This window comes from Odontomachus brunneus, unplaced genomic scaffold, assembly GCF_010583005.1.
Source record: "Odontomachus brunneus isolate Ranch 3 - 2012 unplaced genomic scaffold, Obru_v1 Obru_scaffold_045, whole genome shotgun sequence".
NCBI classification, from domain to species: Eukaryota; Metazoa; Arthropoda; class Insecta; order Hymenoptera; family Formicidae; genus Odontomachus; species Odontomachus brunneus.
The window spans coordinates 678923-703117 of NW_022639495.1; the positions used below are offsets into that span (position 1 = coordinate 678923).

General features: G+C 43.0%; 2 protein-coding genes across 8 annotated transcripts in view; one reads left to right on the forward strand and one right to left on the reverse strand.

Moving 5' to 3' along the window:
• Nucleotides 1-5143, forward strand: part of LOC116844709 (caspase-1-like) — a 135697-nt gene extending 130554 nt beyond the window's left edge. For both annotated transcript variants that reach the window (XM_032816614.1, XM_032816612.1), the window contains one exon: nucleotides 3240-5143. In XM_032816614.1, the coding sequence (XP_032672505.1) occupies nucleotides 3240-3538 (299 nt within the window). In that variant the 3' untranslated portion in view covers nucleotides 3539-5143. The remainder of the gene's footprint in view (nucleotides 1-3239) is intronic.
• LOC116844708 (alkaline phosphatase-like) overlaps nucleotides 1-24195 on the reverse strand; it is a 204733-nt gene that overhangs the window by 103218 nt on the left and 77320 nt on the right. The window lies entirely within an intron of this gene.

Here is a 24195-nt window from a genome sequence, read left to right on the forward strand (position 1 = left end):
GGGGGGGGGGGGGGGAGAGGGGCAAAATTAGCGCGAGCGATAATTCGCCCGAGTGAAATTGTCGCGTCGGATCTGAGGGTTGTACACGTCGTTTACGGAAGGCACGTTGTTCGAATATATCAGGAAATCGATTTCTCTTACATATTCCTGAGCGGTAAGCGGGTGCAAGCACGATTTTTGTCTATTCTGACAACGTAGTCTTTCTTAAGGGGGTATTGTGAATCGGTCGCAAAAAAGGCATTCTTCTGACATTTCTTATAGGAAAACAGAAAAATCGAATAATGTCAAACTTTCTTTCTTTAACATGTTCATTTAACATAGCATATTCTTTTAATATTATTTTAATATTATTTTAATATTATTTTAATATTATTTTAATATTATTTTAAAGATATATTATAACTATATTTAAGCGACTATATACTATATTAAACAATAATAATAATAATAATAATAATTAAATATAACGCAACGCGAATCGAATATGCAAACAGCGTTCGACGTTAACCGGTTGTACAGTTCGCTATTCGTTGATGTATTAACCGCGTGCTTAAGCCCATAGAGGGATGTTAAATGCACGTCCTCATTACGCCGGTATGTTAACTATACACTTATCTTCTACATGACATATTAATGCCGTCCCTTCAGCATCGGTACTTGACATCATCCGCTAATTATATCCCTTTCGTTGAAATAATCGATAACCAAAATTAATCAATCGTAATATGTGTGATCACCTATAATTTAATCAACTAGTGAAATTAATTCATAATCAGTGTATAATCAGACACATCGAAGTTGAATAATAATTGATTTCATCAATCGATAAAGTCATTTGATTTTATACATGTATGACGATTGATTATACATATGTGACGATATATATATGATGATTGACTTGCTGATTATTTTAGCCAAAGAAGATTTTAATCGATCAATGCTTAATACTGCCGCTCGTAATTGCACAATTACCGCGTAGGAATCTATCAGTTCACGCGCGTTCAGTTCGATCCAGTCTTGAATGCTGCCTAAATTGGAAATAATCCTCTTTGAGCTAGACTATATAAACAATCTTCAATGATCTCGCGAATCGAGCGAATCTCGACCGATCGCGATATGTTTGCAACACGATTTATGATAAGCTTTCATCTTCTCTGCAAACGGAACAGCGGCGGAATAGTGAAGTAAGAGACGCAGGAATTGAACAATTTTCGGTGCAGTAAGCTTCGCTGATTGTATTCACGGTAAACACACGCCGAGTAATCCTAGATTAGCGAATCGCGAGCGTTGCGATCCTACCTTGTGTAGTACAAGCGGGGAGAATAATCTAATCCCAACCAACTAATCGGTATTAGCGCTAATCAACGCTGCTGCGAACGAATATAAGGATAGATGAGGAAAATATACATCGAAAAACTATTCGCAGCCTACTTTAGGATTTTCGCTCGGTTGTGACTAGCATTTGTTTTTAATCTACAATCAATCTCATCCTTCCCCTGATTCTCCCAATTCCATATTGCATTAAACAATGTTGGGCATTCGATTACAATTAATCGATTAAAAAATGCTTCCAAAATAATACGGCCAAAATAATCGACAAATCAATAAACAAAATTAATTAATAGTCATATATAAAATTACAAATAATTTCAGTGATTGACAACATTAATTATTCATCAAATTAATGTAAGATTGATTAGATACTGATTAATAAAATTGATTATATACTGATTAATAATTAATATCGGAGAAATTATTTGTGATTTTGTACATGACAATTAATTAATTTTGATGACTAAAATCCGTCGGTAAATTTAGTCTAAAAATTTTAATCGAACAATGCCCAACACTGGTATTGAATCGAGTCACGAGTAATCTCCAATAATAAATTACTTAGTGAAATTAAGAAAGATTAAATTTAGAGCTAAAATATCAAGATAATATCGAATAAGATATCAACGTTAGATTAATTTTGAAATCCTGTTCGTGTTAGAAGCGAAATTTCGAGTTGGGCAAACCGCTCATTAATTAAGCATCCCGTATAAATTATTAATATGATACTGAACACGTGTAGCAATTTGATTGATCAATATTACAAAATATTGCATACGAAATAGATTTGTGATAAGGAATAGAGCGAATAATTCGTGATTTAACTGAATAATTGTAACTCAGAACCATGTCTAGGAATTGAGTGAGTTTGTGGATGTGCGCGCATTTTCAAGCATTTAAATTCGAGCAAGCTGACCCAGATCGTCGAATAATAATTAACCCAAGGTAAAATCAACAGTTCCCCAAACATTTTCTCATAGAGAAATGTCAGGCAAGAACGCTGGGATCACGTTCTGAGCAATCGTTACTATTCTCGTTAGACCACTTCGCTGATCCTACACCCAACATAGTAAGTAAGGCCTAAAGCACGATGCCGTTCAAATATAGAACACGCGGCTTCCCATAGAGAAGTTTGTACACTAAACTGAGGGGATAACACCTAACTTTGCGATTTCAGGTTAAAATATATCTGTTCCGTGCGGCACAATTAGAGAGTAGCCCGCGGTTGCTCGTACGCGCAGAAAGTTAAAATTAATTTAAACTTATTGCCCAGGCAGTCGGCAACTTTTTATCAGAGACAGGGTTAACTCAAAATCATGAGTCTGTGAATTGCGTGACGCGCCGTCACGTTTACTACTATGATTTATGTATTTTTCGATGATTTCTGTAACTTCCTAAGCACGATTGAAGTGGATAAACTGATGTTTCTAATTAGGTCACCACACACACACACACACATTCTGAAGCCTCAGATTTCACCGAGAACAGATAGAATCGCGTCTAAACATCTTGCGTCCAGGACGATGGAAACATGAGACAGAAATCGGATGCGTTTACTCCGTGGCGTATATAGAGAGTTAACGTACACGTAATACGTACTTTTAAGCATACACGCATACACCCAAGTTGACGCATTAAATTTCCTGCCCGTCTCATATTGCTATCCTTCCTCTTCCTTCCTTTCTTCCTTCCTTCCTTTCTTCTTTCCTTCCTTCCTTCCTTCTTTCCTCCCTTCCTTCCTTCCTGTTTGCTTGTCTGCCTCTTCCACAGGTCATGGGTCATTCGCTGGTGCATCCACCTCGACGACGTGAAAGCGTCGTGAATGGCGTCGCGCGGAGTGTATCTCATTACGCGCGCGAGCGAACCAATCCACTAGCGAAGTAAACCGCGCACGTTACGACTTTCAGGTTTTTACTCCTGGCGCAACCCAGACTCAGGCTCATGGTTCATACAGGCGCTTTGCGAGGAGCTGGATCTTCACGGGCGCAGCCGCGACTTACTCAGCCTGATGACCTTCGTAAACCGGCGCGTCGCCATTGAGTATCAATCGTATGTGCCGGAGAACATCAAGTTCCACACGAAGAAACAAATCCCGTCGGTCGTCTCGATGTTAACGCGCCTCGTGTACTTCCGCGACAGGCGCGCGCTGTACGATGCAGACGACGACAAATCGGAAACGGAAGTTGTCAAGCTCGCAAGGGAGTAACCCTTGAACGCGGGGAACGACGTCCTCATTCCCGACTAAGCCTACGGGAATGGATTCCCCGTCGGGACGCTTCTCGTTCGGAAAACGATCAACGCGATCGACTCGCGAAATTCGCTTAGACAGTCTCGGTTGAATACCGAGAGTAGCGGAGCTGAAGGGAACAACGTGTGAAAAAGTAAATAATACAAAAAATGTGGGTTATTTATTTAGGTGAGTGCAGACAATCATTTTTCGTTTGTTTCTATTTATTTTTATAGAGAAATAATATTTTGTCACGCTTTATATATATATATATATATATACATATTAAAGTATTGCCTATTAAAACAACATCTAAGAGAAAATTGCAAAATTTTAGCGCGATTATAAAGAGAAAACTTACTATTGGGTTTCCTATTGAGATTGCGTGTTTGTATATATGTGTATGAGGGATGACATCGCGAGATTTAATTACGCTCAATATCTTCTTGTGAACGAGAAATGTAATGTGTATTACCAGGTTGTTCAGTTTATCCTAGCTGATATCGTCAAACTATAATGCACGCGGCGCGAAACTGAACGAAACAGCGAATTACGCGTTTTAACGCGAGCAGATTGCAAAATTATTTAATACCTGAATTACGCTTATATCCGCTGTCCATTCGTTTGCACAAATGAGTTTATAAATAAATTATGAAATACCAGTCTACGCTTGATAATGTCACGCGAAGTAAAATAAATCGCTAGTAACGCATTCAGCAGCATACTACGAATTATTATATTATAATTGAACTCAGTATATTATTCTTAATTAGCTTGCTAATTATGTGCAGACCTTCACAGCTTTTATAGAGCGCTATAAAAGCTGTTATCATAATAGCGAAGAATAATAATGATCGACGTTTCTCGCGGTTTCACTATTTAGATTCATCCCGATGAAGTAACTATCATGGAGAATAAAGTGGAACCAATTGGTTTGTGGGAAATGGGGAAATATTTCACTTCGACTAGTACGATGTTAATTTTTCCTCGGTAAAAATTTAATTAATTCCTCTTAGGTCTGGTTGCACCAACATTATTTTGGCTTTAAGCGAAACTTAAACATATATCTATCTTTATCTTTCTTTCTATATAAACAAAGATAGACATATATTTAAGTGTCACTTAAAACCAAAATAACGTTGGTGCAACCGGGCTTAACTCTCCCTGCGTAATGTATGATGATTTTGTATTATATAAAATTTTGTATTAAATGATTTTATATTATATGAAATTTAATATTATATATGTAGAAATGTAATAAATAATATTGAGATTTAGCAGAGTCTAACCGTCGATCGATTAGTCATGTTGGTAAACGAAAAGTTTTCAGCATACCAACATTATGTTTTCATAACGTCTCACGCGTCGCTCAGCTAACTCGGATCCTCGCATCTACGTATAAGAATGCGTCAACAATACAAAAACTGTCTAAATCATTGTATACGGTTGGAAGCTTTTGTTTGAGACGACTAACAGTATATACCGGATAATACATAAATTTGTAAGACCGTTATCCAGGAGCGATCTTGTTCGTTTGTTCGTTCGTTCGTTCTGAATGACATCAAATAAATAATTAGAGAGAAACTGTTGCTTTGTTCTTCCTGATCCTACATATATCGCTTTTCAACAAAAATCTTATTGCAAACGTATACATATCAGGTCCAGGCTGCTCGGCTCTTTGTGAGTCTTTCTCTCCGCTGCAAGAAGACGCATAACACACCACCAAAAATGTACCGACCATTACGGACACGTGACGGTACTCGGAATCCCGAGTGCTTATTCGCGAGAAATCGGTGGGAATTGATCCTGCTCCTAAATACCGTTGGTGAACCGACGCGGAAGGCCCCGGGCTCCATTAAACGTGATGCGTGCGATTACGCTGACGTATTCAATGCCAGATTAGATACCTGCGGTCAAAGGAGCTAGACGCGGATGCTATTAACCTTTGTCTTAGAAGACGCGAAGTGGAACCCAGAATTATGCCGTTAACTAGATGCTATCGCGAATTGCGATCTCCTTCGTGCCAGGCTGAATTGATCTGCAACGACGATACGGACAACCGGTGCTCGCGGAACAGAGAGAGAGAGAAATCGGCGCCGCTTAATCGCGTTGTTACACGTATTACGTGGCACAACGAGGCGAGGCGCGGCGTAGCGCGACCTACCATAGCGTGATCTCGCGCAGTAGGTGGGCACAGATAGTTACAGTAGCCTTCCGCATACTCCACATTTCGCGCGGAACAAATAAAAAATGGAAAAATGATAACGGCGAAATGACGAGTGTAAATAACGTGCCGTACGTGCTTGCGTGCTAGTGGCGCGCGAGCGGTACATATTTATTTACGGGCGCGAAGATATTTACAATTTTCTGAATTCCATTTCTGGTCAAATGTCCGCGCGATATATCGAGTCATTTGTAGCGAATGCGTGGAGAGATCGAGATTTGAAAAATATTGCTCAAATTGACGCGTCCCCCACTCACGCCAGCCACTGCACCGCGTTGAAAATCGATGTTTATTATTATTTGCGCGCGCCTCAGTGTAATTCATGACGTTTCAATATGTCGACTATAAATAATGCGGAAAGTCGTTAAAAATGATTTGATTTTGAATTTCTCTCTTCGTTTTTCCATTTCTTTCCGCTTTTTCCATTTCGACGAACATATTCACGACGCGTGCGAGGGGCTGACACCGCGTTATGGATTAACGTTACGCGACGAGAGGATAGAGATTAACGCAAAACGGGAAAAGAAGAAAATTATATTCGCCGACGCGACAGAAATAAAGTTCCATAGGCGAGAAAAAATTGCAAAATAACCGCGCGGCAGCAACATTATAAAAGATTGCGCGATATAAAACGGGTGAATAATGACAACTCGCGGGAATCAGAGGCATTTTCAACAAAGGGTTACAATGCATAACCTATTCTATTCGCTTTTTCCCGCCTGCGCATATTTTCAATGGTCCATTATACGTTTTGCATCTCGCCTGAGCTATTACACGCTTTTAATTATTATCGCGCTACGACAACCGGCATGATACATTTAGGTACGAGAGCATTATGAGATAAATCAAGCTATTTGCGAAATCCGCGCGAGATCATTTCGATTTCCCGAATGCGTCGAGAGACTGAAACTATTATATTCGCGCGACTGCTCATCCCATACATGGTTAAAGCACTTTTTACAAATCGGTAAGAAGCATCGAGTTATGCGCGATTTGAAATAATTCGTCATAAAATTATCCTCTCTTACGAATGACGTTAAAAACGTTTTACGTACAACAGACACCGACGCATTCACCGTCCAGGGGCTCTTGCATTCAACAAATCCGAAAAATATTTTGACGTATTTCTCCAGGGGGGGTTACGATCCGTCGCGTATTCAGGAATTATTGCTCGCAATTTCGAGCTCTCGATCCGGGCATATTTCTCACGTATGAGTGTAAGAATCGCGAAGCGAAGCGCAGCCGGTAAGAAGACCGCTCAATCACCGACGCGAAGAAAGAGTTCAGCTGTCGGAGGGATTCCTCAAGCCGTTTTGACTTTCTGGCTAGCGATTCGAACGAATTGGCGAATTGACCCTATCTCCTCGCGCCGTTGCTAAGTGGGTTCTTCAAGAACGAGCGCTCGAAACTACGCGATGGCTTGTCTCAAACGCGATCAAAGGATTTTGGTTTGGCCGCCTCTCGTCCCTTTATCGAGACGCGTCAAGTACACCGCGTGAAGTAGAAACCGCTTCGCTTGATGATCGCGTCTCGTTAATACGATCAATATATGTGCGCATCCGCGAGGATCATGCGCTTCGAAATGCAACGCCGCGTGCAAATAGCAGCGCGCTGCTTCTTTCTGCTTTTCCCTTTCTCCTTTCTTTTTTTTTATAATCCGATCAATATTTTACGGCTTATTCACGGGCGAGACAGCGCAGGGAGTTTTCTTTCGCGCGCATCGCATTCCGATTTCTTTTTGCTTCTTCCGCGCAGCGACGAAATATTGAAATTTTTTCCTTTGTCCATGAATACGTACGAACAAGATGACGTCGAAAACGTATATAACGGTGCGTCCAAAAATGTTAATATTTATATGGAAAAAAAGTTATTTTCATATAACGTTTCTTTTAAGTACCCTATATATGTACATGTATTTTTAGCCGTCCTGTAAAATAAAACAAGCGCTAGATTCGAAAATGCAGTTTAGCAAAAAAATATATGCAAATATATTTATATATTTATATGTTTATATATTTATATGACTGTTGTTTATCGAACTTCATAATTCCTGAAAATAAAAACACATACGTGCGCTTCAAGTTTAGATATTCCGATCTAAATTATATGTCGTGTTCGCATCCGAACAGATGGATTTGGTAATCTTTACTCTCGCGAAGACCGACGAGAGCAGTTGTGAAAGGAGATAAAATCACCGTTACATACGTGAAAGGAATTCGAACGCGAAATACCATCGCGAGTCGGAGGGGGAAAGGGTGGCGACAAGCGGTGATATTTCATCCCGGCAACACGGAGCACGCCGAGTCGATACTATTAAAAGTTATAAATCAGCCTTAGGCGGCTGTATTATCGATAGTTTATTTACTGCGCGTCAGAAAATAAGTTACAAGTTGTCGCTCCGCCGCTGCACGCACGCACGCCTGTTGACGCGTCATAATTTCAAACGCCCGCGCTTTCTGACGCTCTCTCTGACGTGCGGAGAATTGAAATTGCGATCGAGAGACTGTGCGTCGTGTTCTCACGGCTAATCACCCTTTTCCCGCGGCACAATCTCCACTACATCCGCTGTAATTCCGGCGAAATGAAAGCGACGCACCGTGCGCATTTCGGGACGGCGTGACGACGGTGAACTAAGGTTTCCATTCGTCTTAATCCCATTTGCAAGCTCCGTGTGCGTCGTTCGCGCGACCGACGGTGCCGAGCACGAAACCCCGTCCCATTCGCACTCACGGGTATTACTATTTCGGTTTTGTTTCGACCGCGCCACCGTCGCCGCTACCCCTACAACACGTGGCAGCGCGTTGCCACCCACTGTGCGCACTCATGAAATACGGTGGCAACACCCCGAGAGCACAGCAGCTCTCAGAAGTCGCTGTCGCGCGCACGTGCGAAGGAGAAACGAGGGAGCCTTATCGTCATTGTTAGAAATCCGAGAAAACCACCCTCTCCTCGGCGATTTCGTTAAACGAACGAGAGCCAACTGTGTCGCAACAAAATCTGAAGGGAAAAGAACTTGTCCCTAGAGACTCTTAAGCAAACAGAGACCGGCTATGAGATAACGCGTCTTGATTGAGCCGCCATGCTCTGTCAACTTTCGCGCTTATTCGAATCAAAATAAGATCTCACGAAAAGATTTCAACAAAACAAATAAAGGATAACATCTCAAGAAAATTAAGTAATATTCTCTTTTCATATAAAATATCAAAATAATATATACTAAAAAATTCCTTATATTTAATGCTTTTTTCTACCGGGAGCATTCCGTGTCCACAGAATCCGGCGTTCAGGATCTCTTGCAAATACCTTCGTGATATAACTTCTCGACAATAAATTATTGTAAAACAATGCTGCACATTGATTCATTTTTCCGATAAATTCCCGTAAAGTATACGTTACAATTGTACATTACAATAATACTTAACTATAACGCGAATAGTTGTGATCACAAATTACACAGCACAGTAACGTCTTTAGCGTGCGTGAGCGCACCAGAACAAGATAGATTGAAAAGTGAGATGGTGAATGTTTTAGTCTCTCGCGCGACTTTGGCACTCCCTTATGACCAGTCCTCGATTCAAAGGTCTCTACTTGGAGCTATCGATCAACAATGGACAATGATTGGCGCGAATCACGTTCGCTGATAATTGGCTTCGGCATGTTTGCGCGAAAAGGCGATGAGATGATCGTTTGATTCGCACGCCACCGCGGGGCGAATTATGGCGATTTCTCGCCCGTATCTATCGACGCTAGCGTATTACGGCAACTGTGGAGTTCCGTCGCAATTGACAGCCGTGGTGTTATTGACCGCTACTAATTCGACCGACCGTCAACTCGCCACTAAAACACATCGCGGCCCGCGGAAATGGCCACGGACGATGGGCGGCCAGGCGCGATGGAGGCCGCCGCGGGGCTCGCAAATTACTACGAACGAGTGGGTCATGTCTCTGCCATTCGACGCCGGGATACGATCCGTTTTGATCCACGGATGCCTTTCGGTACATCACGATAACGCAGATCGGCCGGATGAGCCGGCGACCGGCGACGCTGGAAAGTTTTGTCGCGGATCACGGCGAGATATCGATTCGCCGCAGGTCGACCGTGCGGTCAGCACTTTCGCCACGTCGCCGGGCGTCGACGGCCGCGCGCGTTATCTTTTTGTCGACGCCACCACCTCTTTTGGTATGCGAGCCATAATTCCGTACCGACGGGTATCCTTCGGGCATCGCATCGCGTCGCGTCGCGTCGCATCCCGACGCGTCGCCCTGTCAGCGCGTAAACGCGGTCGCTTTTTCGTAGCCGGAGCGACCCGACCATCCGGGCGACGCGACATCGCCGAAGCACAACGTGTGCCGCTGAGAGAACGATCACCCCCCGGTTACGCGCAACCCCCGTAATATCCCCGTGATATCTATGCAAAATAAAGCCTCGGCTTTTCCGATACGTTTCATCCATTTTCATTCCGCACCGCGCTTTACGATGTATCGTTGATTACACACGGCGCGCGCTCCTCGGTTGCGCAACAACGGATCGTGAGATGCAATACGTTACGGAGATATCTGCGTAAAATCGCTGAGAACGGCACCCTTCCCCGGTGCGCATCCGCGATAATAGAGGTTTAACGTAGCCATGCGTTCTGTGTACTTTCGCGCTCACTGCACTTTACGACGTACGTTTCTGATTGCATTGCACTTATAATTTATCGCCCAGCCGCGCGTTGCTAGTCGATTCGAAATTTGTGCCACGAACATTCGCGTGCAAAAAAAAAATGGGGCCTCGATTTCTGCCGATGAGTTCCATTCTTTTTCGTTTCCGAACAAGCTTTACGACACGTCGTTCGTTACACCGTTCTGCAGGTCAAATAGCGAGCCGTTGAGTTCGAGGCGACATTGCCGCAAAAGTATCGAGTATTCTTTATAATTTAATTTTCAAGCAACAAGTGATGTGGATTCTCGAAATGTCTATTTGAAAATTGTGTTTGCACTTGCTAAAGATGTACGTCGTTACACGGAGAGAATTTCATAGCTAAATGGCTATTGAGAATTTCGTAACTGACTGACTGATATTATTAGTAAAATCCTCGTATAGTTCGTATAGTTCCAAAAAAATTCATATTCGAATCAAAGCGAATTCATAAAAGGAGCAAGATATCAACTCTGATAGTAACATCAAGCGCGAGACGCACAGGTGTAAATTTCACCTTAATTTAAAATATACATCTTAAAATATACATCTTAAAAATATACAATTTAAAATATACATCTTAAAAATATACATGAAAACTACGTTCAAAGACAAAACAAAAAAGAGAACAATAACTCCAACTTATAATGATAAGGAGTTTAACAAATTTTCCGTCAATTTTTCTCTAATATAAGGCCAATGTGCATAAAATAAATATGTCATTATCGGAATTAAACTGCGTATTTCAAGATTTGTTAAAATGTGCTATAAATTGGTAGCTATTCGACAAAAATATCAAGTAACTCGAGGTCTCGAGCGCGGTGACCCAAGAATATAATAAACGTCCTGTCGAAATGTCCAAACGCGTCGCGCTTTGAATTAACGATATCGAGGTAGAAATTCGTATTTCGGGAGAGATAGCTAACCTCAGCGGGACTCGCGGTAAGCGGGTTTTATTTATGGCGGTAGATGAATCTTCCGTTGTCGCTCGACGTTTTCGAAATGCGACCGAGCCAATTACTGAGATTTCGCCTAACGACGACGGCGGCGGCGGCGGCGGTGTCGGCGTCGGCAGCAACGGCGCTGGCGGCGCAGTGCGCGTACGCAAAAAGAGAAAGCAATACCCGCATTTACTCGGCCAACGCCATTTGTAAAATATCCGCGTCGGAAGGCTGCGCTCTGTACCACGCTCGCCACCAACGAAACGCGAAGTAAATTTCGCTAGCACTTAATTCTCGGCAAAAACTGCGTACAAATAAGAATCACAGCCGGACCGTACACCTAACTCGGGGAGAAGAAATAAAACGCTGCTGTTTATTGCCGCAACATTTCAAAATAGCACGTAAAGAAACACCCCCCAGCACACGCTCACATTTGTGTGCGAAATTGTATGTGTTGTGTGTGAAAAATCCTTATTTTCCACGTACGTAGAAGGTATTCGTGTAAGTTTCCCGACGTATTTTTCCAGGACGGCTTCTACAGCACAAATATCGAATATCTCACGTGTTATATCTTATCTCGCGGGGGAGAAAAAGTGTCAGACGAGAGATCGAAACGCGCGTTGCCCGTCGATATTTTTGTCCGTTGTCGAAATGGAGCGTAATACAGTGTGCGGGGTACACTATTAAATTTAAAGCTTTCGCCTCGTGCGTAAGCCGCCGTCGCGGCAATTTTCAAGGATTTCGCGCTATATTCTCCTCACGTAATCTTCTTTCGCCGCAAGTACGATGCGACGGGCTCCGTCGCGAACGAGCGAGCGAGCGCCCGATTCTAAAAACGTCACCCCTGTAACCCAGCGGTTAAAATTTCCCGCTGCATTTTTCGTATCTGGCCGGTGATATATCTAGTTTCCCGCCGGCAGCGCGATATTCTTTGTTCCTCAACGGATTGCATAAGACGAACGCTTTTAAGTTTTTCGCGGCCACGTCGCTCTCTCATACTTGATGGTTTCTTGTTATCAAAAAGTACAAACGCGCCAGTGCGGCTGATGTAAGTAACGAACTTTTAGTGTCGCGCGAGTAATGATTCACGACGAATTTACTTTAGCGCCGCGTCGGACGCACGGGAATTATTCGCGAAAGCGACGGTGATTCGATTAAAGTGTTCTTTCGCGACGAGATTTGCTCATTCTTTTTAATGCGACGTAAGTACGTCTCTCTTTCTTTGTGCGCCCGCCTTTAGTCATAAAACCTTACAACAGTCCGCGTAGTTGGTAAAGCCTGCATCAGCCTAATGGAAACATTTCATTTATTGCTGCTGCGTATCAACGTATGTTCGTAGGTGAATCTGCGCGCATCGACGTTATCTCGTCGTATTGTTACGCAAACCATAATTCTAGCATTTAGTTAGTGACGTACGAGTACAGGACATTGTTCTGTGTGCCGTGCGCGCGTGAGGCTCGCTCGATTCGCCATTCCGTGGATGTGGCATACATTTTATGCAAGCATTCCCGACATTTTATAGATTGGCTCGTACATTTCGATCGTCGCCGGGGATAAATCTTTTGTTTTGCGGAATCCGTAATAAATAAAAGTCCCGCGCGCGGTTCTGCCCGCCGTGGGAATTTATCCGCCGCGAGACTTTATTGGCTCACTCGAATCAATTCGACTTTCTCGCCGGCGCGGATTATTATGAGGTAATCACGCCGCAAGCAATAATACCGTCGTAAAAATGTTGTCAAGTATAATTGCTTGCACGCAAACTTTATCGTTCTGTTTTTTTTACTGAGATCTCATATCGCAATTTTAATTCCTGCAATGTAATTATTTTTATTCTGCAAGTACGATTAAAGTCACCGTCAAGTGCAATTTTAAGACTCATCAGTAAATAAAATTGACTTGGCAAACGTATACATATGTAGGATATTTGACAATTATTGATACCCGTTGAATGTAGATAGAACTCATCAAACCGAATACAAAATTTCTTTACAATTCGCAAACCAGTACGTGAAATTTTGAATTATTTATCAAAGAAGATTGATGCATGATTATGCGCAATAATGCACTAATTTTCTTTAATTAATAACGAAAAATCTACGAGGTCATTTATCAAATAGTAAAGTCTCTCTTTTGTTCAATCTAACTGATATACGAGCACACAACAGCAAACGCCATCATCTATCGTACATTGCGTGCGATTATTCGCCAATCTTCTTTAACAAATAACTTAAAACTTTACTTGGTAGCGAAATGGGAGGAGAGTTCTGTGTACGACCTGGTGAGTTCCATCTACACTTAACAGATGTCATGAATTGTCAGACGTCCTGTATGCATGAGCAAATTAAGAGGTAAGCGCATCGTTCTTTGTATATAATGTGATACAACTCATAAAAATATGTATTATAGAATGCGATAAAGAAAATGGAGAACTTAAACAATTTGTTCATACAGACCAATTGCGAATATAAAATATGGCAGGGATCTGAAGAGAGCGCAAGCACGCCCGAGAAACAGTAGTTTATTGAACGCAACGAATACCGCCCGGGAATAGCTGGGACATCGAAGAATGTAGAGGCAGGCAGGCAGGTGCCGCACCGCCGGCTGACTTTGGTACTGGTCCCACGCGGGCACGAAAAGCAAATCTTTCCCGAACGTAAGTACGTGACGTGCAAGCGTACTTATTACTCTCCTCCAAAGTCTAATTTGCAGGGCGGTGCCGAGCTAGAGACACGGATCGATTCGGAGGAATGGGACCTGCAAGAAACGGTCCGTTTGCATTTTACGCAAGCGACGTAAAATTTCACGACGCGCCCGGAATCTCGAACTATTAACCCTTAAGTAACTCGGTGTGACGTGATACCCTCTCATCTTTCATGACGGATGTTGCAGATAAATTATTATGTGCTGCGTGTACCGTTAAATTGGGTCTCCTTTGGAACGATCCGTTATTTATTTATGGCTACGTGTGTGAGTGTGTGTGTGTGTGTGTGTGTGTGTGTGTGTGTGTGTGTGTGTGTGTGGATATGCGCGCGTACACAGGCGATTGCTTAATTTCGCAAATAAATTTATTTGATTATATCGGAACTTTGGCACACAATACGCGACGAAACGTGGCGGCCTCTCGTACATTCGCATTTTTCCAAATATTTTTAAATTGAAATTCGATAACTGATAATTGATAATCGAACAATTTTATTAATGATACTTCCGTTGCACTGATGATAACGTACATGTTACTGACATGTAAAATTCCGTCCTATCAACTAAAAACATTGTTCTGCTTTTGACGGAACACGAAGGAAATTCGGTAGCTTTCATATCCCATGGTAGCAATGGCAATCTTCGTGGAGTTTTCCGCGCGCGACCCGCCTTACTTCGCCGCTATTAAACGCTACGAGAGCTGGCTCTGTTAAAACAATTGAGAAAAGTTGCGAAAGGAGCGGGAGAGCACTTGTCGGGTCAAAGGAGGAATTATAACGAGAAACGAAATCTACCGAAGCTGAAATTTCGTGAAAATTGCAGAGAAGAGTGCAACGCAGGAGTGTGTATCCTTTAAGTTCTACCCCCTCGGAACAAAAGATCTCCAAACTCTGCGATCCTTTGCAGCAACAGCAGAAGCGGCAACAGCAGCGAGTACGTAGCGCGCATTAGCCGGGCTAATGGCCGTACTAGCATTTACGTTCCCATTTTGCGCAACAGAATTACAACCACGCGCATTACATTTGTCATCGCACATGTACGATTTGCCGCGTGCTTCGACATAATAACAAGAAGCAATTAAAGAGATTAGAGTGGAGAGCGCAATGGCTGTTAGTGCTCGCGTAGAATGCCGTAATATTATCGAGGTGGAGGGGGCTTAATCGCTTGTCCTAAGACCCGAACGACTCGGGAGCGAAATGAGCCGCGACGATCGAGCGCGATTTGAACGGGGAGTCGCGGATGAGTCGCGTCTCGGCGATTCACGGCTGCACGAGATCGCTTCGCGATTATCGGCTACGTGTAAATTTCGCGAGGACGACGAAGCACGTAGCGGAGGAACAGCAGGAGAAGAGGGAGAAAGAGAAGGAGAAGGAGGAAAATAAGGATGAGGAGGATGAGAAAGAAATCGAAACCGACCTTCCGAGGCAGGTGAACGTCAACGAGCCGTAATCAAAATGCCACGCCGCGCTGAAATAGGCCGGCATCGCGATGCATACGGCCGATAAAGTACCGGAAGATAGATGCGTAATTAGCACTACGAACTGGGAACGAATGTAGCTATCCGTCCGCCCACGCGATATCCGACCTCCTCCCTTCGACCGGCTGATAACATCCGTGCGCACGCGGGAATACACGGCTGATAGCTCTCGCAACGGGATATGAATACACTGCCGGCGTCCAGCAGCGAGACCGGATTAGCAGCTCCGAAACAGCCAAGCGGATACAGCTTTAACACGTGACGTTGCCGCGCGTAATCCGCTAGACGTATAACCAAGATCAAGCTGGCACTTTGAAACCCCCCACTGAAGGCGCTTGATTGAAATAATAACACACGTGTACACAAGCGATAATCGAGGCCGCCGATGCGTTTGTGCGATTTCGGCGGATTTGTGAATCTCGACGTGCACACGCGAGAAATTATCTCGATGCCTCTGCTCTGCGATAATCGACATCGTGACCGAACGTAATGAATGTTTTTCCGCAGCTGCTATTTGCAGCATATGGAAAATCGCACTCGTAATCAGATTAACCCGCCAATGTTAATTCCCTCTTTGAATAAAAACCAGTTCTGCCCGCCAACAGTGTGCGACCGCATCGCGTCGTATTTATACTTTTTTATATGAAATTGCATATTTATTTATTTTATACTCGATATTTACGCGGCTCGCATGAATACTGAATACGGAGATGTGCAAATGAAAATACGTAATAACGATTCACAGACGACGAGGATCGTGTAAATGATTTAACCCCCTCTTCTATACTTCTCGCATTATCGAAGGAAAGATTTGCATTCGTTATATTTCTGCACTTAGCTAATAGCAAATGCGGTTGCACGACGTGTCTGTCTGCTCGTTTGCCTGCTTGCCTGCCTGCCTGCCTGCCTGCCTGCCTTTGTTCCACACCGTGGAATATAGTATCCCGTTGTAATCTACATGCTCGGCAGATGACGGACGTGTAACACGAGTCCAGCACGCGCCATTAACAATTCAACCCCCGGACTCGAATAACGTCCCGAAATGGCGACATCCTGAGTAACATAGAGTGCGACATGCCTCCGCCAAATTAGAACTGAACTCGACGTTTAAAAAATTTTTTCATCCCGCCGAGCACATTGTGTCGTCGTGTGTACGTTTCGTTGCAATAATACGCCAGCGGGAAGATGCGCTACATGAATGTTAATGTTAATCGAGTCGTATTTTAAAAAACCGTCGCGAATTGTCGCGCTTAATAAAACTTTGTGGGAATATCTCTTTTTCTACCGTAAAAATATAGACAATAGAATGTTTCCTTGCGTAAAAATGAAGCGCGTGGTTGACTTTGCAGCGTTTACCCTTCGGTTCCAAGAATATTCAATTTGCTCTTCATCCGTGCGCCTTGCGAGAAAATAGTGAGAGTTATAATCTATCGTTTAAAGGAAATCATCCTCAATCGGCATGCGGTACTTTTACAAAGACAAGATGATTTCGCAATTATCTCTCTCGCAATCCCTCTCTCCCTCAGAATCTCTCTCGCTCTCTCTCCCACGCATCCGTATCCTGCTTTTTCTCCTCGATCGGGCCCTTCTCTGTTTCCGCGATCTCCTTTATTTATCTCGTGCCCACATTCCTATCCAAGAAACGATTTTCTCCATCCCGCTCAAATGGCACTGCAGTTTCCATAAGAACCCCAATGGCGCTACTCTCGGGGTGATCCCATCCTCATTTAACCTCCTTTTGTTCCTCCGCATTACAGGCTTCTTTTTGCCTGTGTGTTGGATGCTCGACTCAACCGCGCTTATTCCGTCCCGAAAGAACTTTATAAGCAAGCCAACGGCTTGATTGCCGTCGACAAGACTAAATCCCCTTTTGAGAAGGAATCGCCACGCAAAACTCGAAATTGTCGCGGAATTATTCCACAAGATTGTCTAACAGGTCGCAGTTTGTGACTTTCATCTCGATCTGTGCCAGCTCGGTTACGTAATCAGATTTCGTGGCTTGACTGCGGCAGACTACGTCGCGAAAGAGATCTACGAATCTACGGATCCTCTCTTTATTGTTACATCCTCGCGCTACTGTATGCAAGTACGTATATTTTCACACGAAGTTGCAATCGTCATTCTTGCCTTACTTTAACACGAGAAAAGCCCCATTGTGTGACACAATCTACTTGTATTTTCGACGTTTCACGTCACGGTAAGGAACCGACAATACCCTCCTAAGTTATCCCGGATTATGAAGTGTCAGCAGTGAGAATGGTCCGCCATTCTTGCAACTTACGTTCACATAAATGACCGCTCGTGAACGAAATCGCATTACTCCGACTAAGCGGACATTTTAAATGTGCCAGAAATCCCCCGCTATCGGTCATATCGCGCGCAGGCACGTAGTATGATAAAACGCAACGGCTGTGTTAAAAAGCTTCGCAAACTAAAAAAAAAAAAAATACGTTTTTTCGATATTTCAGCCGGACACACGTTGGTACATTCTGGCGACGGAATTTTTTGGCAGCTTTTAAAAAGCTGTTTTTATCAACAATAAAGCGATATAACAATAAAGCCATTTCATTTCACGAGAGTCGTTTGCACGAACGTTGCTTGCGAGGATTGTTGACGTGAATTTTTTCGCTGACATCATAATTCGCTATATATAAAATTCATATATAGGCGATATTTAATCCTCTCAAAGATAATGAAGTGGAGATATAATACAAAAATATAAACTTCCTAATATTATGTTTTAAACAATTGTAATAAAAACAAGGCACCAAGACGAAATAATAAAATCAATTTCTGGATCCGTTCCCTGCGATTGAAAATCTATAACCGTATGGAATCACGCTCAAATCAGCGCCTTATCAATTTCTGGTGACTTACCTATTCTTTTTTTCCAAAGCAACGCACCAATGGAGAATTTCAATATGATGTCGATGATGGTACGTCGAGTATGCTATTTTCGCCCGTGAAAGGAGGAGAGAGAATTTTTTCGACATTATCACGCGCGCCTATATTCAAACTCGAATGTTCGTGCAAAGTTTTACAGGCCTCTACCCGCGAATTTGGGCGTGACACACTTTCGCGCGGGAGAAGCTGTAGCACGAAATCCCGACGTGCGAAACGCCTCATATCCGAAGTTTGCCGGCTTTGGATTTCAACTTGCTCCCGCATATCCGCGGATGCCCAGTAGGATGGAAGAAGTCACGTATGCGAAACACGCCGCCGCGATTCTTGGATCGGAGCCCGCATCCGTGCGCGCGTTGCAGCCACCGAGATACCGAGATACCGGGCAATTCTACAACGAGCCCGATATAGCACCGAGATTGATGAAGTGTAAATCGTGCGCGAACGGACCGCCGATACTGGTAAAAACATCAATTGTGCCAAGTGTGCAAAAAGAGCAAAATGCTGAGCGGTTTCTCGCAACGGAAGATTTGATCCTGCGAAATGCCAATGTGAACCGTGTCCGGACGGCTGTAACACGTACACACAATATATCCGATACGTGTGCGAGTTGAAACAATACATACTGTAGAAAATAAACACATGTGATAATAACGTAAAACGAGCGCGTGTAGGATTATTATTATCAGCAAATATCCGGAGGCAAATCGAAATTGATAGTTTGCAAACTTTAGATATAACGTGCGTTAAGATTTTCATACGTGATGAATTTCCGCATGATAACATCACGCCAAAAATTTGCCAACAGGGAATTACCATCCCTTCTAACGCTCAAGAGTCTATTCGTAAACAATGTATCTGGACAATCAGGGATATCTATTAAGATAAAATTTCACTCAGAATTAACTAAATGTGACTGAGAGTTCCGAAATTTCGATGTCAAATATATTGACCTTAATTTCAAATTTCGCGTTTAATGAAAACACTACTTCTTGTCGTTCTCATTGTTATTGTTCATCCCTTATATGGAGGACACAATAATCTGCAAAAGTTGATATGAGAATGATTTAGGCGCACAAAGGAAAATAAATTTTCTAACTATCTTACGTCGACATAAAAGAGCAGAAAGAGAGAGACAGAGAGAGAGAGAGAGAGAGAGAGAGAAATCTGGAGAAATCGGCCGCGCACATAGGTAGGTGAAAACCAAAAATCGTCTGTACTTGAAGAGCGACTCCATCGCGGGACGATTTCACGATCACGCAAATTCGTGCCGCAAATTTTTCCAGAACGAGCGTTCCGTATTTCAGCCAGATCCCGAGATAATCCAGCCGACCCAGGGAGAACCGTCGTCGCCCCTCACATAAATCCGTTCGAATGCTTGGGATGCGGAGGAGGCGCGGGGAAGGAAGGCGTAACCGCCGCCGTACGCCGACGAAAAGTTGGTCAATATCGATGTGTGTAGATTTGCCCCGGTCGCGCGGTTGTCGACATCAGCGTGGTCAACGAGTTTTCTTTGTCCCCTCGCCCCCTTCCGCAGCCGTCTCGTTGAAAATCGAAGTGTTTGCGTTTCGTTCCGAAACTCTCTCGATACCAAACCGCGAGGTAGAGACAGAGCGTTAGAGAATGGAGAGACAAGGTGAAAGAGAGGAGGAGAGAAAAAGAGGGGATGCGTGAAAGAAGGAAGCGGAATGGTCACAGAGAAAGCGGAAGTGCTAGAGGTGACAGAGAAAGAGAAAGAAGGGATAGAGGAAAAGGGAGAGAAAAAGAGACGAAGAAAACATTTCCGTTATTTTATCGGAGCGAGAGTTTCCTCGAGTTGGACTGCTTGGCCTCTCGACGAACTTTTAGAGTTTTCGCATTTTACTAGCGCCATTGCCTGCTCCTTTCTCACTTCTGGAGCACTGACGGCACGATCGAATGAAGAGACTTCGTAATGCCGACGTAAGTTCGATTCTATCCGCGCGAGTCCTCTGTAGGTCGCTTTATTGCACGAAGCCAGGCATCCCTTATTCTCGCGTCGCATTTAACGCTAAATGCGTCCGTCTAATTCCGAACTTTATTTGTCAGACGCGAAGATATCCGTTGGCGATATCCGCGTGGGACAAGGATCAGACAGCTCTATCTACCGTTAAAATTGTAACGAGAATAGAGAATAAAATGTCGATACTTGATACCGTCGATATCAATACCGTCGATATCAAAAAGGGCACAATATTTCGACGGTGTCAGTCGGACCGTTTTACACGAGTTGTAATCGTCAGAGTTTATCAGTTATCAATCCGTACAATTGGTCGAATATCGATAGAGACTGCAAAATTGTTTGAACTAAATCCGGAGCTGTGTTTAAATGTCACTGACTCAATCGCGCAAAACAATTTAGCTTCTCTGTGGCGAAACGCACACAAGTGTTACTCGCATTACTCTCTTTTTCCACCTGTGACGGGTACCGGCGAGGTATCCGGGAACTTATTACAGAGATTATCTAGCTTAAGGAAGGTTATTATCCGTCTACAACGACCCGGGAGGTTGGCATCGGTGAATTTAAGAAATATTGCTTTCCGCCTGAAATAATTCGCACGTTGAGGAACTTTGTTGCGAGCAAAGCTCACAATTTATCTATAACAGCGGAGATGGAGCATCGCGCGTTGCGCGCGCGAGCAGACGCATCCATTTTCGTCACTTTCTCGCTACGACCGAAAATGAAATTCTCTCCGTCTCTGGACAGGGGAGTATATCAAATTCTGATTGATGCGCGGTTTCTGCGAGCGCAAAGAAATTTATGCTTGAAGTCATTTCACGGATAATTACCAAGAACACCGGGCGAATTCCCGAAACGATATTCCTAATGACTTGATTTCATAAAATTGCGACGTTTACGCGCGATGCCTCTTTTCAAATCGATCGAACAACGAGCGCGATGGTAAACTCTTCAGCTTATAGTAGAATCAACGGCATGCAATTGCGATCAACGTTGAATAACAATGCAGTTCGTAGCCGCGGGCTGAAATCATCGACACAGTCGCAAATACGCTCACTTCGCTCGGCTATCTTGCATTTGCATGATTGTCTTATGCCGTATGATTAACTATTGCATTTATGCCTTGCTCGCAAACAATAATTCATTAAATCACGATTCAATCGTGACTCTTCCTTCAAGGCATTTCCATAAACATCAGTTATTCCAACATCAATACCTCTCGGATTCAATACTTGTTATAGAGGTAAAAGTAAATGAATGAGAGAAATTGCCAAGGTTGTAATAGGATGGCACGGTGTGAGCGCAAATGTCGTTCGCGAACGCGAAAAATCTAAGATGTCGGTTGTCGAAATCAAAAAGATGGCAAGTGTGCAAAAGATGGAACTTTAATTATCTGCGAGTCTATAGAGAAATGTCCTCGTGAGACGTAAATATCACACAAACAGAGAGGAGAGACTGTATCACAGTCGAATAATTACTTTCACGTTTTCCCATCTTGCTGCCTGTCGGACAAAGGAACGGTATTTGTCCGACCAACTGGCACTAATTATCAAAGGGATCGACGATCCTCTTCGAGGATTCCTTTGAGACAAATCCGTTTTATCCGGATCATTTCGGCCCTGCTTTCTATCCATGAGTGCGCACTGCTCAGTTCTCTTTCTCTCTTCTTCTCTGTCTTTCATCCCGACTCTCTGTCTCTTTCTCTCGATATGACCGTTTCTCCGCGGATATAATTTCCATTTGGCCGCCTTCGCACGGGAAACTTTTGTTATAAATTCGCCTAAAACAACGTGACGCTTTCTCGTCACGCGCCGAATAAAGTTCCTGATGTCTCGCGCCCGCGATATACCTACGTCCTAAACCCCCTAAAAGCTCGCGCGCTCTCGCTGAATTAACCCTTACGCTTCCGGAGGCACCCGTACTTTTCTCTTTACGTTATATATAAACATAGAACCCTAAAGTTACTTACTCGCTGCCTCACGAGCGACGATTCGTCGAATCGTAATTTCCACTCAACAGCAGTTGTCTTTAGAACTCTCGCAGATTTTTAAGAATAATAATAGATAGATTATATAGATAGATCATGACTGAAAGAAAGATCGTGTTTCGTAACGCACAATAAAAAAACTACGACGATTACTATTCGCTTGCTGACAAATTTCCATCGAATAAATAATTTTCAGTTAACAACTCGTGGAATGAAGCACGCTCTTCGTTGAGCGCAATACACGAAAATAATTTCGAGGAATGCGGTTACGTGCCACGCGAGGAATGGTCGATTTCGCGAGTGCTCTTATATTCCGGTTGAATTAGTAATTAACAGACAGACTATGCATGTAAACCAATTTGATTTCCATTGAAAAAAAAAAATTGTTCTCCAGAGAAATTTTGTGCTCTGACAAACGTAGAGCAGCCGAGTTTTTACCTATGTGTAAGCCCAGAATACAAATTTCCATCGTAATAAACACGAGGTAGTTTAAAAACAGTACAGGAATATTCAGAAAGTATTTAAAGCAGAGGCGCGTCACGATATTACATGAATACGTAAGCCGCTTACTCTTTGAAAGTGGTGAAAATCTAACGTTAAAAAAAAGATCGATAATTCGGCTGCTATGCTAACGGATCAACGTGGAAAGAGAAAATGGTTAAAAATAAATGAAAAATAAACTTGCATTCAATTCTCAAAATAAACAGTTCATACAACGCGTTACATAATTGGAAACTTTTGCCCGTATTTTTCTTCTTGATTTATATAATTTTTTTTCTTACACGATTTCAGCAACTTTTTCATGATAATTTCGTCTTACTAAATAAAATGAATAATAATTAAAAGAGAATTTTGAATAAGTTGATGAGAGATAAATAGTAACCAAGCGCAAATAATAACCGCGAGAAGCTCCTTTCTAGGTATATTATTCTCAGATTCACGGGTGCAACGACGTGACACAAATCGTTTTTCGTCTTCGATGAACTTATTCGCGTTCACTGTAATGTAAACGCGCACGCGACGCAGCTCTAGCGTTAAACTTGATAGCATTTCGCGATCGTAAACTCGAAGACGCCTTCCAATGTTATGTTAATTAATGTACAGTCAAACGCCGTACCCTTTGCAAATGCTGAAAATCGTACCCTCCTAACGTCGCGACGTTTCAGCGGACCGTTACAGTTGCATTACTAATGCCGAAACACATTAGGCAACGGCGAGGATGTTATAAGTAGGTAATCGCGTCGTATCGTCCGAGCGAAAGGAAAGGAAAGAAGTCGTCAAACTTGGCGAAAAAGGGAAAGCTCATTTTAAACTCGTGAAGAGATGGAAAACGCCTTAATATCGCCGGGCACGTAAAGACAGTCGGACTAAAACGATACGTCGCTTAGTTCCGTCAGATGGATGCGGCAGGTACTTGTGGAGTATCGGGACGCGCGAGAAAACTCAGCCTATGTATTATTACGATCTCTGTCTTTGCGTCAATCTCCCCCTATATTATTGTCTCGCGAAATACATTTTTTACATTTTACAAAATTGTTATCGGCCGAAAAATAGAATCCGCCGTAATTTCAGTTATTTTAATGGAAACACAAACCTCCGATATATTTTTTAATTAAATATAAACGATGATAAAGTAAACGCTACCGCTGAAAAATATAAAAAAAAGAATGTATATGTAGATTAATATAAATATATTTATATTAACGACACCGCACGCGAGCCTCCTCCTCCCTCCCCCCCCCCCCCCC